General features: G+C 35.6%; 1 protein-coding gene across 8 annotated transcripts in view; it reads left to right on the top strand.

Moving 5' to 3' along the window:
* The window catches only part of AKAP9 (A-kinase anchoring protein 9), a 105,694-nt gene that overhangs the window by 49,942 nt on the left and 36,675 nt on the right, over window positions 1–19,077 (top strand). For all 8 annotated transcript variants that reach the window (XM_032112472.1, XM_032112463.1, XM_032112444.1 and 5 more), the window contains 12 exons: window positions 1,350–1,485; window positions 1,919–2,040; window positions 2,555–2,660; window positions 3,157–3,355; window positions 3,889–3,985; window positions 4,714–4,806; window positions 6,164–6,535; window positions 7,134–7,358; window positions 8,940–9,080; window positions 9,627–9,730; window positions 10,461–10,666; window positions 17,215–17,426. In XM_032112472.1, coding sequence (XP_031968363.1) covers window positions 1,350–1,485; window positions 1,919–2,040; window positions 2,555–2,660; window positions 3,157–3,355; window positions 3,889–3,985; window positions 4,714–4,806; window positions 6,164–6,535; window positions 7,134–7,358; window positions 8,940–9,080; window positions 9,627–9,730; window positions 10,461–10,666; window positions 17,215–17,426 — 2,013 coding nt within the window. The remainder of the gene's footprint in view (window positions 1–1,349; window positions 1,486–1,918; window positions 2,041–2,554; window positions 2,661–3,156; window positions 3,356–3,888; window positions 3,986–4,713; window positions 4,807–6,163; window positions 6,536–7,133; window positions 7,359–8,939; window positions 9,081–9,626; window positions 9,731–10,460; window positions 10,667–17,214; window positions 17,427–19,077) is intronic.

Raw genomic sequence — 19,077 nt, 5'->3', positions numbered from 1 at the left:
ATCTCTACTAGTTTGGAAGTACTTTTTTCCTTTCTCTTTGTCTCTGGATATATGTTTTTGATTCAAGAGTCTGATGTCGCACACATATTGAGGCGCAGGACATCACCTCTCATATCTGCAATAAGATAGTAATTTCTTTCTTAGCTGCAGCTTACCTTTTAAAGACTTAAGTGTCAATCTAAAAAATTACTGTCTGTATTGTTTTTAGTAAATAAACATTATTGTCAAAAATTGAAGCTTATATTTAGTCTTTATCCTAATATCAGCCACCCATAATAATAATTTGCCATATCTTTTTTTGTAGAGTAGTAGTAATTGGTGGCTCTTACAGGTAATTTTTGACCATCAATTGAGTTACTTATTAGACTTATTTCTAGATAAATTAAGCTGCTTTTGTCACTCATTATCAGCCATGGTTTTCAAGTCTAAAATACTTCTATTGAGGGGTTTGTGGTTCGTGGGGGTTTTTTTCCTTCTTAGCTGGACTTCTTTCAACACCTTTTTGGGAAAGTGAATAGCAGAACTTTTAAACTTGAGATCCAGCATAGGAGAGATTAAGCAGGACTCCATGATAGCTCACAGAAGGTAGCAGCTGAATGACAGTCCTTGGCATGAGTTACTTCACAGTATGAAAAATGCTGCCTATTTATATGATTCTTTGTTGAGCTGTCGGAGAAATTATGGTTTTACTTTTATAAGTTGAATTTGTTTTTTGTTGAGTACAAAATCTTTAAATAAAGAATCCTACTGTGCTTTGAGCAAGCAGTTTCAAGTATCATTTATCTTTAGACATCACATGGATAAATCTTCTGTTTGCCTGCCCATTGTGAATATGGCAGTGTTCTGCTGGCCACATAGCACCAACAAACGTAGGGTATTCTGTTCATTACTTGCTTTTTTGTGCCATACCCTTTTATCTGATTTGTTCAGCACTTAAAGAACTAGATGAGATGTAATCCCTAAAAAGATACAAATTTTTGCTGGAGGAAATTCCTCTTCCAAGTAAAATAGCAGCTTATGAGAATGAGACATTTACAATGTAAATTTGCTTTCCACATTGATAAAGGAGGCCTTTCTCTGCAAGATTTTAATACTTGGCAGTTCCAAATTAAATAATGATTTGAAAACATATGCATTTATGCTTTAGCTGAGAAGTCTTTTCATACCTGTTTATCAGGAGTTTTAAAGATTGTCTAGGTTCTTATGATTCAACAGAACATTTATGCCATAATTTTCACAGAAGTTAATGCTCACAAAATACTACTTTCCTATTTTTCTTGTTTTCTCTGTGAATTGTGATTGATAATAAGAAATTGTTTACTTTTTGCTTTGTTTCATTTGTTATACAGGTTTTGTGTGGCAGTCAGAATGAACATTCTTCAGCTGCTGTAGAGGCTCCTGATAGGGAGCAGGAAATTTTCTGTAAACCTGCTGGGAAAGAAAAACTGAGTGTAGAATTACCAGTATACAGAGGTCAGGCTCAAGGTAATGACTTTGTACTATCATGCTGATTAAAAGTACTTATTTAAAGTATTTCAGACTGGCAATTTTTCCATGACTTTTTCAGGTACTAATTCATGTGCTTAAATAGATGTTTTAGAGATTACCTCATTATTCTGAACCCCTTTATTTTTATAATGGATATTTTCTTTTATGCTCTTTTCATTTTAGTGCATATTGGTGGAAAAAAGTGTTTGGGGTTTTTCTGTTCCTCTTCCTCCTTTTGTAGAAGAAGCTAGCAGCTCTACCAAAAAAATGCATATGTATCAATACATGTAAAAATGCATTCAAAATCTGAAAGGGCATCACTTGTTTCAGTATTTTGTAATGTTTATTGGATAATTCTTCAGGGGAGAATTTGTGAACAAATCACTTGCATTAACATTTATGGTAAAATGTTTGTTTTCTTTTTTTAAAGTCCCTGGTTCTCTGTGTAATTTAACTGTGCAAGAACGTATGGATACACTTCTGTGCAAGATAATGGAAGAATACAGCAGGCTGAAAGCACTTCAAGAGCAGCTGGCAGTGAAGTCTAAACAGGTAAACTTTCATAGCATAGAGTATAGGAGCATTTGAATTTTCTCTGTCACATGAATTCCTTCTGCATGAGTGAGGAAGTGTTTGAAAGTGTGTTTGTGTATCCTGGTTGAGTGGCAGAGCAAGGGAATAGTTTTAAAAAATGGAGAAAGCTGCTGTCCATGTCACAGAATTGTGGACTGGTTGAGGTTAGGAGACACCTCTGCAGTTCATCTTGTCCAGCCCCTTGCCCAAAGCAGTGTCAGCTAGAAAAGGTTGCCAAGAACTGTGTCCGGCTGAATTTTGATACTTCACAAACCGGGTGGGCAACTTTGTCTTCTTCAGGTTATGCATGCCCAGCTCTTCCAACCTCTCCTTGTACAACAAATGCTCCAAGCCTCCCATCTCCTTTGTAACTCTCTGCTGAACTCATGCCAGTATGTCCATTTCTCTTTCATACTGGGAATGCAGCACTGGATATATTTGTGCTACTACTAGACAAATCGTTGTTAATTGCATTTACTTTATTATTATTTAGGTCAAAGAACCATGGCTATCTTCTTCAGAAAGGAGGAAAGAAGAGGAACCTATCCATCTGGAAATAGGAGAGGAAAGTCTGCAGACTCCTTCACAGAGTCTAATGGGTAAAAAAATGTATATGCTGTTTTTAATGTATGTATATTCAGAAAGAAAGACAAGACAATGACTTCTAATTTTAAGTGATTTATATCTTACTACTAATTGAACATAAGAGATTTTTTCAGATTTTGAAGTACAATACTATGATTTTCTTAATTCTGTAAAATATTTCAGAATTATATTCTGTGATATATTTTTGGTTTAGTATTTTTTAGTTTTCCACAATAAAAATTTGTTACTGATATCAGATATTATTTTGCAAAATGGAAGATTAGGTTATCATTCTTTGTTATGGAAAAGTAGTCGATAGGATGTCAGAATTGTTTTTTAACTACATTAATTATTCAGTGCATCACTGCTAAATATTTGTGAAGAAGTTAATGTAGTTTCTTTCTTTCTTTCTTTCTTTCTTTCTTTCTTTCTTTCTTTCTTTCTTTCTTTCTTTTGTTCTTTCATTCTTTCGTTCTTTCTCACCCCCTACTTCAAATAACCTATATATAGATCCTACAATCCAAGAATACTGTTTGAAGGAGATAGAGAACCTTAAAAAACAACTTGAGGAACAGCATGCTCAAGAACTGGAGCTCCTCCGGTCCTATTTTCAACAGCAGCTGAAAGAAAGTCAAGAGAAGCACACTGCAGAGATTGTCCATCTTCAGGATAAGCTTCAGATTGCTGGGGTATCCGCTGACCACACAAGGTATTAACCAGTTTTACAATGGTTATAACTTTGTGCTTGTTCAAGAGGTGTTTCAGATAACCATTCGTGTAAAGCTACGTGTTTTACTTCAGAATTCGAGAAATTCTTTATAACCATATTGCTCTTCTGTAGTTTTGTTCCTTCAGGAGTTGTTAGGAGTCTCATAAAGAAATGACATAAACATTGCAAATTAAGTAGTGCAGCATTTATAATTAATAGAGGAAGATTTGTTAAATGGAATAATGTATAAAAGTAATTTCACATGTATGAACTTTATAGCAGCAATTTCAAAACTTCAACTCAGTAGACCACATTTAATCCTCTCCAGGCACTATCCTTTACATCTAAAGGCATCTTGAGTGGCTGTAGTTGCCTGAAATCAATTATTTTCTGGAATGACAGATAGTAATAAAGCTTGTGGTGAAGTTTAGGTCCACTTAACACATTCTGCTTTTCACCAAGTCATGGGCAATGAAATGCTGATTTTTTTTTTTAATTATTATTTCCTCTCTCTGCTTTTTGTACCTTTTTAGTGTATCCACGGATTCAGAAAGAAAGTTAAAAGAAGTCTTCAGGAAAGTAAAGGGCACAGAAAGTCTTCATCAGAAAAGAACAGATAAAGCATTAGAGGTATGGTATTAACTCAGTTGCTAGCTAATATATATAAGCGTGACATAATTTAGATGCTTTGGGTTCTAAGATGAAGTTGAGAAAACTACTGGGAATTATGATCAATAAAACTTGATTTATTGATTCTGGGTTTAAATTTATTTTATTTATTTCATCTCTGAAATAAGACATTTCAGTTGACTACCTCTTGCTAAGGTGGAAGAGAATTAGTGTTCAAATTCTGGGATTTCTTCAGGAATCTTTAAAATATTGTGACTTTTATTTAAAACGAGTTATGAAAGGAGCAATTCAAGTGAAATCCCAGTACTTTTGTAGTACACGCTGAACAGTTTAGGAGAAATTTTGAAAAAGTAATCCCAAAGATTTTAAGAGACCAAGTGCAAATGGGAAAGACCCCATGCATTCCTCCCCTAGGGGTGCTGGAAACTTGGCTCAAAAATTCTGCGTTTTGCAAAATAATGATGTTGTTTAGTACAGTGATTCTGTGCTGACCTGGTTTCACTGCATTTGACATCTCAAATAGTGCTGGAAGAAGAGTTGTTGCAAACTCAACTTTTAAGATTCATTTTGAAGCAGAAACAAGACAAAGTCTTTTGCCCGGTTCTTCTGTGTTGTGGTACAAAATTACGTGATTTGTATGAGGAAAAAATCTCTTGCCAGATTGAAACTTGAAACTAATGAAATAAAATCACAGATACATGGTCTGAGATTTCATGTTTTTCTTACAGCTTGGTAGGGAGATTGAAATTCAGAATGATCTGGATGTTATTCAATTACTACAAAAGCAGTATCAAGAAAGGTTAGAAGAAGAAGTAGCAAAGGTATTACTTTTATTTCGTTACTTTAAAATATGTTTAAAAAATCTGTCATTTTAATTTGTCCTTTTCAACCATTTCGACAGTTGTTGTACCGTGTGCTAACTTTTGTATGATTTATTTACAAGGAATTGTTTCATCTGGCTTCTGAATGGGAAAGTCTTGAAAAATTCTGAAACATTTTGATGTTTTTTAGCAATCCATCCTATTCCTAACTCACAATTTCTATTCATGTGGATTGTAGTGATGGTGCTTAAAACTTCAAAGGAAATAGACAACATGCTACCATATTCTGCTCTAGAATTTATTTTAAAAATCCACAGACTTAGACTGTATTTCTTGCTACCATAGGCTTAACAGGAGGTCAGTTGGAAAGATTTTGCAGTTGACAGTTTAATACTATTTTCTGATCATATTTTATTGTGCATTTTAGTATGTTGTATAAAATGTGTAGTTTTTCTTTGGATCTGGTAACTCCAAAACAGGAAAAGTAAAATTAAGATTTTATAGGTAGAGTATATTTATTTGTTTGTGGATTTATTTACTTTTTGATTTGCAAAAAAGTTTCCACTTCTTTGCAGAAAAAAAAAATTCTCTTATCTGCTGCCAAGAAAACCCTTCCTTATGAGGAAACAAATGTTGCATTTGGTTAACATCAATTTAAGTTCAAAAGACAAACTCATATTTTCTGGAAAAGAAGAGTTTGGTGTTTTCAAGTGTAACACTTCTGTATTTATTATACTATTTCACACTTTTTGTAGCTTATGCTGTAAATGACTGTATTCTAAATCTAGAATAGAGTTGCACACATGATTGGAGAAGGGGTTTATTTGTATTAGAGATACTTAATAACACAAAAGTTATCAGCCTGTTGTAACTGCAACTGCAGCTAGTTAGTGCCAATAATTTCTTTCTGGTCAAGTAAAATTCCATGGGTATCAAGCACATGGCACTGCTTTCTTTATACAGCCCAAAATTCCATGTCAGTCGAACTTTTACATAGGATGCTTGGCTGAACAGAGAAAGCTTAGCACAGCTGCTCGTAAGTCAGTGTGCCAGAGCTTTTTGAAATCATCGAATAGGATCTTTTTTTAAATGAACGTGATAATTCCATGCTAAATAATCTATTGTAACTGAAAACAGCATCGTAGCTTATTAAACTACCTTAAATACAGAATATCTGTATTTTAAGATGTGACCATTTTCAGGATTGACAAGATATCTTTGTTCTTTTATCTTCCTGTTTTTCTCTGGGAACTTTTGGTATTTACATTTATATTGTTGATGGTCATCTATGAGATTTCTTCAGTGACAGGAGATGCTGTGAAGCATAAACTCATACGGATTTCTCTTATTTATTCAGGTTATTGTGTCAATGAGTGTAGCATTTGCCAAACAGACTGAATTGTCAGGAATTGCTAGACAGAAGGTAGAAGAAGCACCAACACAGATTGTACATCAAAAGGGAATACATTTTGAAATTAAGAAGCAGCACAGTGAAGAAGAGGTTGACAGCCTTCTTAGAAAAGCAACAGGAAAAGGCAGTAAGCATGAAGAAGAATTGAAATCACTTTGCAAGGAACTCAGTGAAGAGAGTGGAGAGATCAACTCACTTGGAGAACAGCTTCATTCTAACAGCAGCCCTGATTGTATATTAGGACAGACCACACATACATCAGTGATTTCTGAAGAACTTTTTTCCCATAGCAAAGGTCTTACAGCAGAAGGAACACCGGTAAGTGTTAAAAAAACCAGCAAAGAAAAAATGAGGATGAAAATTCCATTTAAATATTTCCTTTTCCCTTTCAAAGGGTTGACATCTTCAGACCTAAATTATCTACCCTTCTTTCCTGTGTGCTATGCCTGTGGAAGGGCATATGACACCAACTGTATTGCAGACAATAAATTATTTAAAGTCTTTTTGTAAGCTAGGTTATATTTTAGTGTTTATACAAAGAACAGATTAAAAATAGTGCTTAAACAGTTTGAGTCTCTTGTGATAAAGGATATCAGCTGAACACAAAAATTAATTAAAGTGATGTAGAGCATATGGTTAGCATTTCATAAACATGGGGTGGGGCCTAGCTGGAATAAATAAGGTAAAAGGGAGTCATAAAAAGCATAAAAGTCAATACTGTTGAGAGTTATTAGAAAAAAATTGTCTTTTTAAATGAAAAATAATCCTCAGCCTGGACCTTCCAAAGAAGCAGGCAACACGATAATGCTTTCATGACAGATACTTTAATTTATGAAAGCATTTTTTAAAATGTATATAAGTATTTCCTAGGAACAGTTGTTGAACATAAAATGCTAAAATTGTTGCACTGTTTCAGCGCTCTGGTGAGATGGCAGCCGCAGACACAGAAATGTCCAGTCAGCTGCTGTTGTACGAGGAGCGTTTGGAGGACATGCGGCAGGAGCTCGTGCGCCAGTACCAGGAGCATCAACAGGCAACTGAGCTACTGAGACAGGGGCACATGCAGCAAATGGAGCGTCAGAAAGAAAATCAGGATCAGCTCTTAGCAGAGCTGGAGAGTCTTAAAGTGCAATTAGCTGAGGTAATACAGAATTCAACCAGTGGGTTAATACTGGTTAACAAAGGGACATCACCAGGCAGATTCATTTATTTATGCATTTATATCTATTTAGAGAGAGAGAGAGACATGCACATATTTACTCTGTGCATGCCTACACAGTTGTGCACACACACATATCTGTTTGTACATGCAAACACATATATGCATATATTTATGGAAGACATATTTCTTTAATCAAAGCTCAGACAGTGATGGATCGATTTGGACTTCTGTAAATGTGGAACAAATCTGCAGTGCTGCACAGCAGCCAGAAGAGAGTGAGTGTGCATGCACTGTTAATCGTGCCGCCTCACAGATACATGGCCCTATGCAGGATGCAGGCTAGCAGCCATTTACATCAATGAAGCCACCAGCCATGGCTAGAAATACTATAAAATTCTTTGTTTTTCACCATTCGGACCTGAACAGTATCAGTGGCTTCCTGCAACAATGTGGTTTGGCATTTTGGGGTTTTTTTTCCCCAGTTCCAGGAGATAAGTCCTTACTAACTTTCAGAATGAAACAAAATCTGTGGGGTTTGGTGGGAAACATCCATGTTTCTTTGCCTTTTCAAACTTAACTTGCTGTCACTCTGTATCTCTTCAAAGCCTGCAGTAGATGTGCTAATGAAACTCATTAGTGTATCTTAATGAATAATACTTCAAAAATAGTGTCATTTATAGATGTATCTTTCAAGGATTCTTTCCACTAAAAGACAAAGTAAACAGAATTCAGAAGAATATGTCTTGCTCTAATTTAATTTCAACCATGTAACATTATCGAAATGCGCGTGAAGGTAGTAATCAGTGAATTCTAAAATTCTTTGCTTTCACTGTGGTGTGGAGCTTCAGACCTTTTCCAAACCTGGTTCTGCTCTGTTCAAGTTTGGGCTTGAGGAACTCTGGAATCTAGAAAGCCAGTCACTTGTACCTTAGGAATCCTTTGCAGCAACATCAGGTGTCTCTCCTAGCAGCTTTAAAGGTGTAACAGAATCATTTATCCTGAAAATCTTTCCTTTTGATATATGCATCCTTTCTCCTCTTGCTTTTTTTTTTTTCAGTTTGTAACTGCATCTTTGTCAGGGTTGCAAATTCCTGAAACTGATAAAAATCATTAAGTAGAACTTAGGCTGCTGGGATTTTTCCAGTTTTTAATGCCAAGTATGTATGTTCATAAGAACTGGGTAGGAATGTATGCATTGTGTTTAAGCCATGAACACTTCTAGCTCTTCTAAAAGAGAATGTGTGTGGACTTTTTATAAAAATAAGTTATTTTCATCTTTTTTCTTGTGCAAAACATGTTATAGCATGTAATACTCAGAAATTCCCTCCAGCTTGCATTGTGACCGTTGTGTTTGCTAAAGAGCATAAAAATGGTATGAAAATCTTAAGGGAGGTTTAAGTATTTTTTCGCTATAGTCCATTCTAGTAAGTGTTTGTAATGATTTAAAGAGATGGACTGAAATTTCATTGTTCAAGGTCTGTAACAAATTAGAAGTGACAGGATTTCCTTTACTCAGAAGCTTAAAAAACTATGTGAGCCTCTATAACACTTCTTTCTCAGCGTGTCTCAATGGAGAATGACAGCCTCGTTGCAGAGAGAGAGAGGATGCTTTTAGAAGAACTGGAATCATTGAAACAACATTCCGTACCCGGAAAAGAGAGGCTGTTTTGTGAGTTACAAAACAACAGCACACAGACAGAGGTAAATATGGACTTCGACTTTCCGGGCAACCATGGCATGTAAAACCAGCAGAAGTTTCCTTTTCACTGTTACTCTTTCTATGTAATATATTTTTCTAAGAGATGTTGGGTATTGCTGGAAGAGAGCAGCTTTAAGAGTCAAGAGGTGATAGTGGCAAACATAGCCTTTTTACTTAAGGTAAGCAGAAGCTGGTTGAACAGCTTGAAGGTGGGGATTATTGCTACAGCTATTTCCTTAGGTAAACTCACTTTTTCATATTGCTATAGCAACACAAACAGAAAATACAACAACTGCTTAATCAGTGTAACAAAGTTCTTTCTAATTGGCCCTGCCTTGGATTTCCTGGTTTGGTCTTGTTAATATTTTTTTCCACACAGTAAGAGTATTACTTGATTTGTAATTTGGTGCAGAAGTATTAAAAAGAAATGACAACTAATTTAGGTTTTAAATTTCATATTCTACTGTATATAAGAAGAATATGTTGATTCTGACATGACAGGATTCCTGTCCTTTTTGTTTTCTCTCCCTCTGCCAAAACTTACTCAGAATGAAAATGAAAACCAAAATGATGTGAGAGAGCAGATCTTTGAGCATGAAGATGGGGGAAGAAAGCCTGATGAAACACCTTCAGCTCTTCTTTCTAAAGAAAGGTGCTTAGAACTGTTAAGAAAATATTTTTCTTAAATGTTGATAATCATGTTCTTGCTGTTATAGTAATAATATTTATAAGCTTTATTCTGACTGGTGATAATGTGCATCTTTTGTTCTAGAAAACCATATTTCTAAGTTTATGTACTTTAGGTTAAACTGTGTCTTATTTTTTATAAAGCCTAACCGTGTAATGGCATAGAGGATGAGACAAATCTTATCCTATCTTACTACATATTTTGTATTACACACATTGAATCATAAACATTATTTATACACATATATTTATATACATATTGTGTGTACATATGTGAATTAGGTTTATATTGTTACTAATGTTTTATTTTATAATCCCATTTGACTATTCTGTAACTTTTTTGATCTGTGTAGCGGAACAATTTTCTTAACAGTCATTTTGAGAAAAGATTGATTTTGTAATGGACACCAGGCAAAAGCAGACCTCTACTTTAAAAGAATAACTAGATAAAATGCCAGGATAGAAGTAGAAATATTGATAAATACTTTGATTTTTTACATATTTTGTACAAAGAACTGACTTTTAACACAACTGTGTATTTAGTATTTATATGATGCGGGATTTAGCCTTAAAAAAGAAGTCTTAATTTTGTTATTTCGGTTGCAAATCTTTTCTGGTTGCAAGGGTGTATAAGGGATAAAACCCACTTGGAAATCACGGAAAAATGAGAGGATTGATTAGTTTCTGTCCTGCAGGCATGTTTTTCAGAAGGCTAATGAAAAACTCATGAAGATTCTTTTAGAAGTTGTGAAGACAACTGTAGCAATGGAGGAGACAATTGGTCAGCATGTTCTTGGATTACTGGATCGGTCTGGGAAAGTCCAGCCTTCCAAACAAGGTGGATGGGACACTGAGGCAGAGGAGTCAGTGAAACCCTGCGTCCGTGTGGGGTATGAAAAAGGTACTGATTGTATGGTTTTATATTTCATAAGAAGTATCATTTGCATACTTTAATGACATATTTAAATGCTCTTAGTTTTGACTTTAAATTAAATTTTTTTTTAAGAAAAAGCCCCCACAACCTATTTTTCATTTGAATGCATATGACATATCTGCTTAAGAGACAACATTTCAGGAGTTTTCTGGGTCATGCCCCACACCAGTTACAACTCACATCTAGGGTCCTGTTGCAAAGTCTGCAACACAATAGAAAAGTGATTGAGAAGTAGGGGAAAAAAAAAGTTTCTGTTGAAGGAGGCAAAGAGAATGAAACATAGCTCCATGGCATCTTGCAGCACTTACACCCTCCACTGTATGTATGGGGAATGGGAGCTAGTGTCAAGGGCTGTATCTCCCGCAGTGCACTGAAGGTACATAGGTATGTTGCTGGTCACTGAGGGCAGCTGGCGTGGGACAAGCCTATATATATGCTTGTGGACTTCATTAGCTTCCTAAAGAGGTGTTTGCGTGCAAATTACATTTTGGACACAATTCCAAGAACTTCTTAACTGCCAACACTTGCCCATCAGCTGTTTCCAGGAGTGCTAGTTGGCACAAGACTAAAGGAGCATTTTGATGTTGTAGTTAGTTGCATACCAGTGTCTAAGAACTCTACTGGGTTCTGTTTATTTTCTTGTGACTGCACTAGGATAGTGTTCATTTCTCTTTTGGGCAAGAGTAGGTGCTCAATTGTATTGCCATTTAGGTACCACTGAGGTTGTGCACATGCATCCTGGGTCTTGTGGGGAACTAATGAACAACAGATCAATTCAGCCTGAAACTCATTATACATCTGGATTTGGCTGGAATTTTAACTACTATGAATGAGAAAAAGAACTGGAAGTCAAATACTACATTTCAGTATTAAGAAAGTGTCTATTACACGATAGTAATACAACTGGTAAACAAAGGTGAACTTTGCCTCTTTCTTTCAAAATGTAGATTATTGCATATTGTTGATTCCCTCTGGCTTTAAATATAGGTCACGTTAAGCCTCGGGGCAGGTTAGGAAAGGCTGTATGAATTTGTAGCACAGAGACATCTTTTTCAGTTGATCACTCAAAAGGTTATGGGCAATGAAATATATAAAGCTGTAGTCGAAAAATTTTTGAATTTTTCAAGTTAACAGCACTTTTATTCTTGTACTGCTGTTTCATTAAAAAAAAGTAACTTTTGTTTTCTACACATCTCACTGTATTTAGTTGTGAGAAAAACTATCTTTTGAAACTTTTGAAGCCTTGCCTTTTTCCTTAAATAGCAGATTGGATAATTAAGCTTCTGGCCTTAGTTTTTGATGCATTCAGTTTTGCCTGCTCTTGCACATCAGTGTATATTCTTGTATTTGTCACTAATTATTGTCATTAACAATTCTTAATATGGATTACTTGCACTACATATATTTAGCAAAACGCAGTTCCTGGCTTTCATAATGCTACTGTCTAAACACACAACATGCCCTGTAATTGGAATGATTTGCTAATTTCTTGCAAAGTCTTGTGATGGAAGAGTACTCTCTTCAGATAGAAGAAAGCTCTATTCCATTCTGCTAGTGACAAGGTTTGACTGTTTGAACTCTTGTGTTTGCTGGTTTAGCGTGTTTTGAAGAGGTATGTCAGGTTTCACTATTCTGTAACAAAGCAGTGTGTTTGTTCATGTAATGCCCCTCCTTGGTACAGAGCAGCATTCAAACTGTCCACCTACCAGTTTTTCATTCCAGTATCCTTTTTGCATGCTTCCTTACATTCAGAATAGCAATGAAGGAAGGAGTAAACAAAGTAAAAAGTGAAAATTAAAGAAGGGCCAGCCTTACAGTAGCTATAATGGCTGAATGTATGGTTTGTAATGTATCTGGAGTTGTATTCACAGTTCTCCTTTTTTGCTCTCCAAAGGGTACAGCAGTATCCTTTCTGCCACTGGGGTCATGGCGCCATAATAGTACTATTTCATCAGCTAAAGTATTTGATTTTTCTTCAAATGGAATTAGATGACAAATTCTGTGTTTTCAGCAGTAGAACTCTTTATTCATTTCCTATACTAACACTAAATGGCTTGAGAGGAAAAATTTTGAAATTTTTCCTCATTGTTTTATGGAAAAAATAGGCGGACACGGCTTTTTTTTTTTAAAACTGTGCATGTTATTTTATTTTCTAATACCTAGCCAAACAGATCTTCTTTTTTAATTAGTTAGGAAATCAGTAGGAGTAAATTTATACCAATAAAAATCTAATAATAAAGTAGTAAAATCAGATGTTTATTGAAGTGAATTCTTTCTGACCATCTGAACATTTACTGACAAACAAAACTCAGCTTACTATTTTTGCTGAGTTTCAGCATTTTAAAAGCTGAATCATTAAGGTCATAACTGCACCTGATTTATAGAGCGCATCAGGGTTTAACTAGGTTATCTGAAAGCACAGGATTTTATTTCTAGAAGAGTGAGTAAAGTTCAAATTTCAGTCATAAAGCATATCATTGGTAGTGAATGGCATTTGTGCACAGTAATCTGCTGACTTTACTTGGGTAGAGGGACTGCAGTAATGCAGGTTGCTCTGGAAAAGCCTGGGAGATTATGGCATTCTTTGAATATTAAACCCTCTTGCCTACTTCCTGAGCTCCTTATTTCTGAGCAGTGTACCAGGAAAAAGGTAATAAATAGCTAAACACTGCACTGCCACAAAACTGATTTTTTGTTTTCAACTTGTAACCCCCCTCACCTTAATTCTTTAGTGGAATCCCAGGAGTAAACTGAGATACTGGCTCTACATGATGCAGAATATGTATTGCTTCATAAATGTCAGTTGGCAGTTCATAAAAAGCTTTTGTATCTGAAACTTCTGAGCAAGCACTGTATAATTAAGCACTTTTCTTAAGATTTATTGGGCCATGACGTCTGACGTGCTGAACTGCATGCTCCATAGCACAGGAGGCAACACAAACATTTGTTTCTTTGGTTGATTCTTTTTTCATTACAAGGACAGAATTTACACAAAGAGATGATAGTTTTACGTAGGCCAGTTATATTCTATTTATTATTTTGTATTGACTGAAAAACAAAATTGCAGGACAGAGAAATTTTGTTTAGTTCTGTGGGGGTGGGAGATTGAACGACATTATAAGGATAAACAAATGGGGATTAGAAATTCAGTTGCCAGGGGTGATTAATGAGACTGGACAATATTTCTTTTTCTTGCTTCCACCACTGAAATTCTTGTGGAAAGATGCTGTACCAAGATGCTATACTAAGACCATTTTGGGGGGAAGAAGATACAGAGACTTTCACTGTGCGGTTAGGAAGGCATTTAATGTGAATTTGTGTTCTTAAGTTCCACTTCGTAGAAATTATAGGATGGATGTCTACATTTATCATTTGGGTTACCAGCCCCATGGTGTAATCAGAATTATTACAAGTTCTTTGTGCATTTGATACTTACTGGTTTTCCTTTGTTATCTTTGAGACTAGTAAAGTTTCCATGTGCCAGATTATATTTTCAGGGACAGCTCACTTTTTCTTTCCTCATTTCTTATAATTATGTTTCAGGTAAATTATGATGTTTTGTTCTGAGATATTTCATATAACAAAATGATATTTTAATGTTGATTTGTTTTGTATTTATCCAGAAGAAATGGAAGTGAATTACAAAAGAATTGTCATAAAATACCAGGAGTTTTAAGTCTTATGAGTTCCTGGAGGCCAATTGGTGCTGTACTGGTCACTACCAAGAAGAAATAATAATATTCGAGATATTATTAATGTAAGAAACATATTCCGGACCTGGCTTTTAAAAATTACATTCTGAGCTGCGATCACTAAGTTTTTCTCCAGATGTTTCCAGACAGCCAGTTCAGATGATTTTGCAACCAACTGCACATTTCTGCAGTCATTTTGTATAATCTTTATTTTTGTATTTTACACACAATCATCATTGCACAATTCAGATGTACCTCTCGAGCAAATAATTTACTGAAATAGAAGGGTGACAGGACATGAATTATGGGTTAAATGTGAGAAGGAAAACAGGAACATTGCAGAGATAATTTGTACTCCATCAGGAAAGAATTAGATTGTGCAATAACTAATATGTCATTGTTTTATCTTGTTTATAGCTGTGCTACTGTACTGTGGGCTTTTATTTTGTGAGATCTCTGAAGCTAAGCAGGGTCTTACCTGGTCAGTTCTTAAGATGGGTGGCCTCCAAAGAGCATCAGGTGCTGCAGTAAGTGTGTCGGTGGCTCAGTAGGGAATACATTTTCCTTCAACTCAGTCTTTAACCAATACTTTGGCACAGCATTTGGAAATACTTATGCTGCTCGATGTCCATCTCAAGTGAAGGTCCTTTCTACTCTGAGGATATTAAAGCTTCTGCATCACTATTGATATTTTGAAACACCCAAACCCAGCCCAAATTTGGGTGGTAAGAAGTCAAAATGCTATTGAATAAAAAATGTAAATTATTAATTTTGCAGCCTTCCTTATACGGCAGGGGGATGGAATATTAGGGTGTTGTGGGGAAGTTTTTATGGTCTATAAACCTGCTGCAAATATTTAGTGTGCTGGCAGAAATGACTGCTAGCCACTGCTAGGGTGATTCCACTAGAGGATTTTATAACTGATGTTCCAAAGTGCAGTACTCAAAAGTGCTTTGAAATCCTGTGTAGATGAAAGGTGCCATGTGAATGTATATTCTATTCATCTGGTTATTCGTTCCATTCATGCATATAGTGTGCTTCTGTTTTTTCCCTTTGGAGTGTGAAAACAGTTTGTAACATTATATCCCACATATCTAAAAGGAGATATGAAACAGTAATAATACAACTAGAAGAAAAAAATTACTAAATGCATCTGCATTTGAAATCTTAGCAGTTTTAAGAGAAAAGTAAACGAAGTGAAACCTTCCTGAATTAAAATCACTATAGATTAGTTTGTTGTGTATGGGTCATATATATGGCTGCAGATATTATTGTCAGAATACTTGCAGGTAGGAATGTATGTTAAGTACACCAGGTGGTTAATCATGTAGCAACTTGTTAAAAAAAAAGCTAAAGGCAAACCTCAAAACTAGAATTTGACTTGCTTGCTAGGTTCAAACAACATCAACAAGAGTGCTCATATTGTTATACGCCTGCCAGTATTATTTGCCTACCTGGTTAGGAGGCAAAACCAACAAGACCTAACTACATTTTTAAAGTCAGTTTGTGAGATTGACCTGTTACAATTTCGATTCGATTTCTGTAGCTAAACAAACTGTTCTAGTTCAACAGTCACAATATGTGGAGTAACCAGGAACTCGAATTCAAAGATAACCCAGTGTTGCAACTTCATTACTAAACAGGCATTGACTGTTCTTAATTCATTTAGTCATACTGCTGTTCCTGAAAAATAAGGTATTTTTGAGAAAATCCTAAGCAAAAACATCTAATTGTTGAAAAAAAGCACTATATAAAAAGATTTATTTTATTTTAAATATGTTCCAGAAATATACTTCATTTAAATAAACTGTCATTTAAAAAAAATCTCCACAGTAGCATTTATTTCTGACATTTCAAATCTATCAGTCTAAGGACATAACATTTCTTTATTTTAAAAGACTTTATCAACAATAGTTTCTACTGTCACGATGTACCCACTGTATTGTTTTTTCATACTGAAAGTGTGATTTTAAAACATCTCAAGACTTTCCTTTCACTTGCACTGCTTAAACACAGCCTTGAATTCTAAATATGGCAAATTTGCTGTTTTCTAGATGAATTGCTATCAGTCTAGGCAAAGCTTGTGTGTCTGACTTTTCAGAAAGAATGGATAATGTCCTTAAATGGAATCAGACCTCATGAAGATTGAGAAGCGGGCAAGTGCCAGCTGGCCCAGCAGCAGGGAGAGTTGCAGTGCTGCTGCACTGTATTTGATTTGTTCAGCTACCCATCTTAGTATATTTTCAGTTCACTAATAACCATGCTGAGTATTGTTGTTCTGTATTCTGGTCTGTTTGTCCTAAGAAGCCGTCTGAATTGCATGCATGCCTTTCCTTTTACTCACTTGAGTTTGATTCACTGACTTGAACAGTTTTGTGTTAATGCACAGTAATGTAATTGGGTGTTGGTGAAACAGGGACTGACAGTCTGTTTCTGGTTTTGTTTGGGGTTTTTTAACTGATTTGTATTTTAAAGACAATCTTGCAAGTATTACTGCAAGTTATTCTAAGTACTAAGGGTTACTGGTCATAAGAAAGGTTTGAAGATGAGTGTCAGAGCCCCTAAGCATACTGAAAGTATGTTTAAAATATTGTCTGTTAATATCTCCTTTTCTCTTGCACTTCTGCTTCTTTTTAATTAACACATTGTTTATCTTGTTTGTGTGAGTTTTAGTATGCAATATTTCCCTTTCTGTTTTTGTGACTATGATGAATATTTTAATCATTTTCTGATTTGTCTTTCTTACTGTAACTCAGTTGTACAGTTTTTCATGTTTGCAATTGCTAAGAGTCTGTGTGAAATGGTAACTATTTTTTTTCCCAGAGTCTTGTTCCTCATATCATGGTATTAGTATGGGAGATGATGATATTAACGTGTGGTCAGGAGCAGCAGGTGAAGGACTGCTGAGCCAACATCTTGCAGAAAGTGGAATGGAAATAGATCCTGAAAATGAAGAGCTCATTCTGAATATTAGTTCTCGACTGCAGGCAGCTGTTGAGAAGCTTCTGGAAGCTATCAATGAAACTTCAAATCAGGTGGGGTTATTTAACAGAGAAGCATTTTACATTTTGTGTCTCAGTTGGGCTTTATTTTTCTTGTGATTGTGTTTTCATAAGCCTAAAACCCGTAGGGCTCATTTTGACAGGTGAGACGATGCTTCAGGTGCCTCCCCCCCAAAAAAGACTGCTCCAACATGACTTTACTGATGAATTTAGTTTCCTATTAGAAATCTACTTTTGTCTGTAGAGGAAGCCTGAATTTGGGCATTCTTATCAATCTAGGGCAGTCATGGCTCATACGGATCACCTGCATTCTGCTACAATCCAGAGATGAGACAGGAGGTGTCAGAGCACATAGAGCTGGCCCTTGTGAAGAGGGAGGAATAAGGGGAACTGTGCCTAGTTCTCTTGACAAACATTTTAGTCAATTGACTGGCCAAAAAGGTGGAGCTCTCCTGCTGTCTCTTCTAACTATGGTTTAAACCTAGCCAGCTAAGCACATATCCAACTTGCTATCAGAAAAGGAGTCTGTGCTCTAGCATTTATGTGAGGTATGGGATTCAGGAATAGTATCCAAAAAGGGGGCAGTTTGCTATCAGGGTACTTTGTGTTGGTGGGATGCTGGTTGCTGCCTGGAGTACTTCCTTGTTAACTGGAATGGGAGCTATATACCTAGCTCAGTTCAAATCACACTGCGTTTATCATGTGCTTTACTTTTAGACTGTGTACATCTCAATTCAAAGGTATCAAAGTATTTTCCTTCATAGCTTTGTAGCTGAGACTTTGCCAATACCAGCAACAGAGTTATGTCTCAAATACATAGACACTTTTTTTTTCATTAATATCATTTATGCAAAGATGGATTTATCTCTGGTGATCATATATGTTTGGCTTTTTTTTCTTTGGTTAATAAAAAATTCATCTGTTTACACATTTTCACACAGTGTAAATATTGACATCTCTCTGGCTGTTCTGTAGAGAAACTTTGCAAGCATTCAGGCTTGTTTGCTTTGCAGTGTCTGGTGTGTGCTTACTGGATTATATACACTTCTTGTATAGACCACGGATATATAGGTGACTTGAAAATAATTTTTAAATATTCAGAAACTGAATACTTTATTTTTTCCTAGTCTGCAAAATTTTATAATCTAAAACTGGTTACATACAGAAAAGATTTTAACCTTTCCTCTGATCAGTTGTGTTGTGCATAGAGGCATGTACCCATTTTTTCAAATAGACTTAAAAGAGTAAGAGAAACCTGGCAAAATCTTCAAAGTAACTGTATGAGACCTGTCTGAACACACACTTTCAGGCCCAAAGTGCAGTTTGAAACTTAAGGCAAGGCATACAGTGGGTGTATTAACTCAAATTCCACCTGCTGGTGTTATGTATAGGTAAATAAAAACTGGGCCACACCCCTGAACTCTTTCAGTTGGGAGATACTAGAAGGAAACCTTTAAGCTAGCAGAGTTTGAGAAAGCTCTTCCTGTTGAACTAACTCCAGAAACAAGGATGAATGCAAATAATGACATACCTGTATTTTTCTTTCATTTGCCGTAGTGGAGTTGGAAAATTTTTAGTTTCAGTTTTGTTAGCTTGCTTGTCTGCTGCAGCGATCCTGTGTGAGTAGAAGAAAATTGTGCTTCCTTGCCTTGGAAATTATTTGCCAGTTGCTGTTGGGAGATGT

Source organism: Corvus moneduloides, chromosome 1 (assembly GCF_009650955.1).
Source record: "Corvus moneduloides isolate bCorMon1 chromosome 1, bCorMon1.pri, whole genome shotgun sequence".
NCBI lineage: Eukaryota > Metazoa > Chordata > Aves > Passeriformes > Corvidae > Corvus > Corvus moneduloides.
The sequence above is the reverse complement of the archived record's forward strand: the minus strand, read 5'-3'. Positions and strand labels throughout refer to the sequence as shown.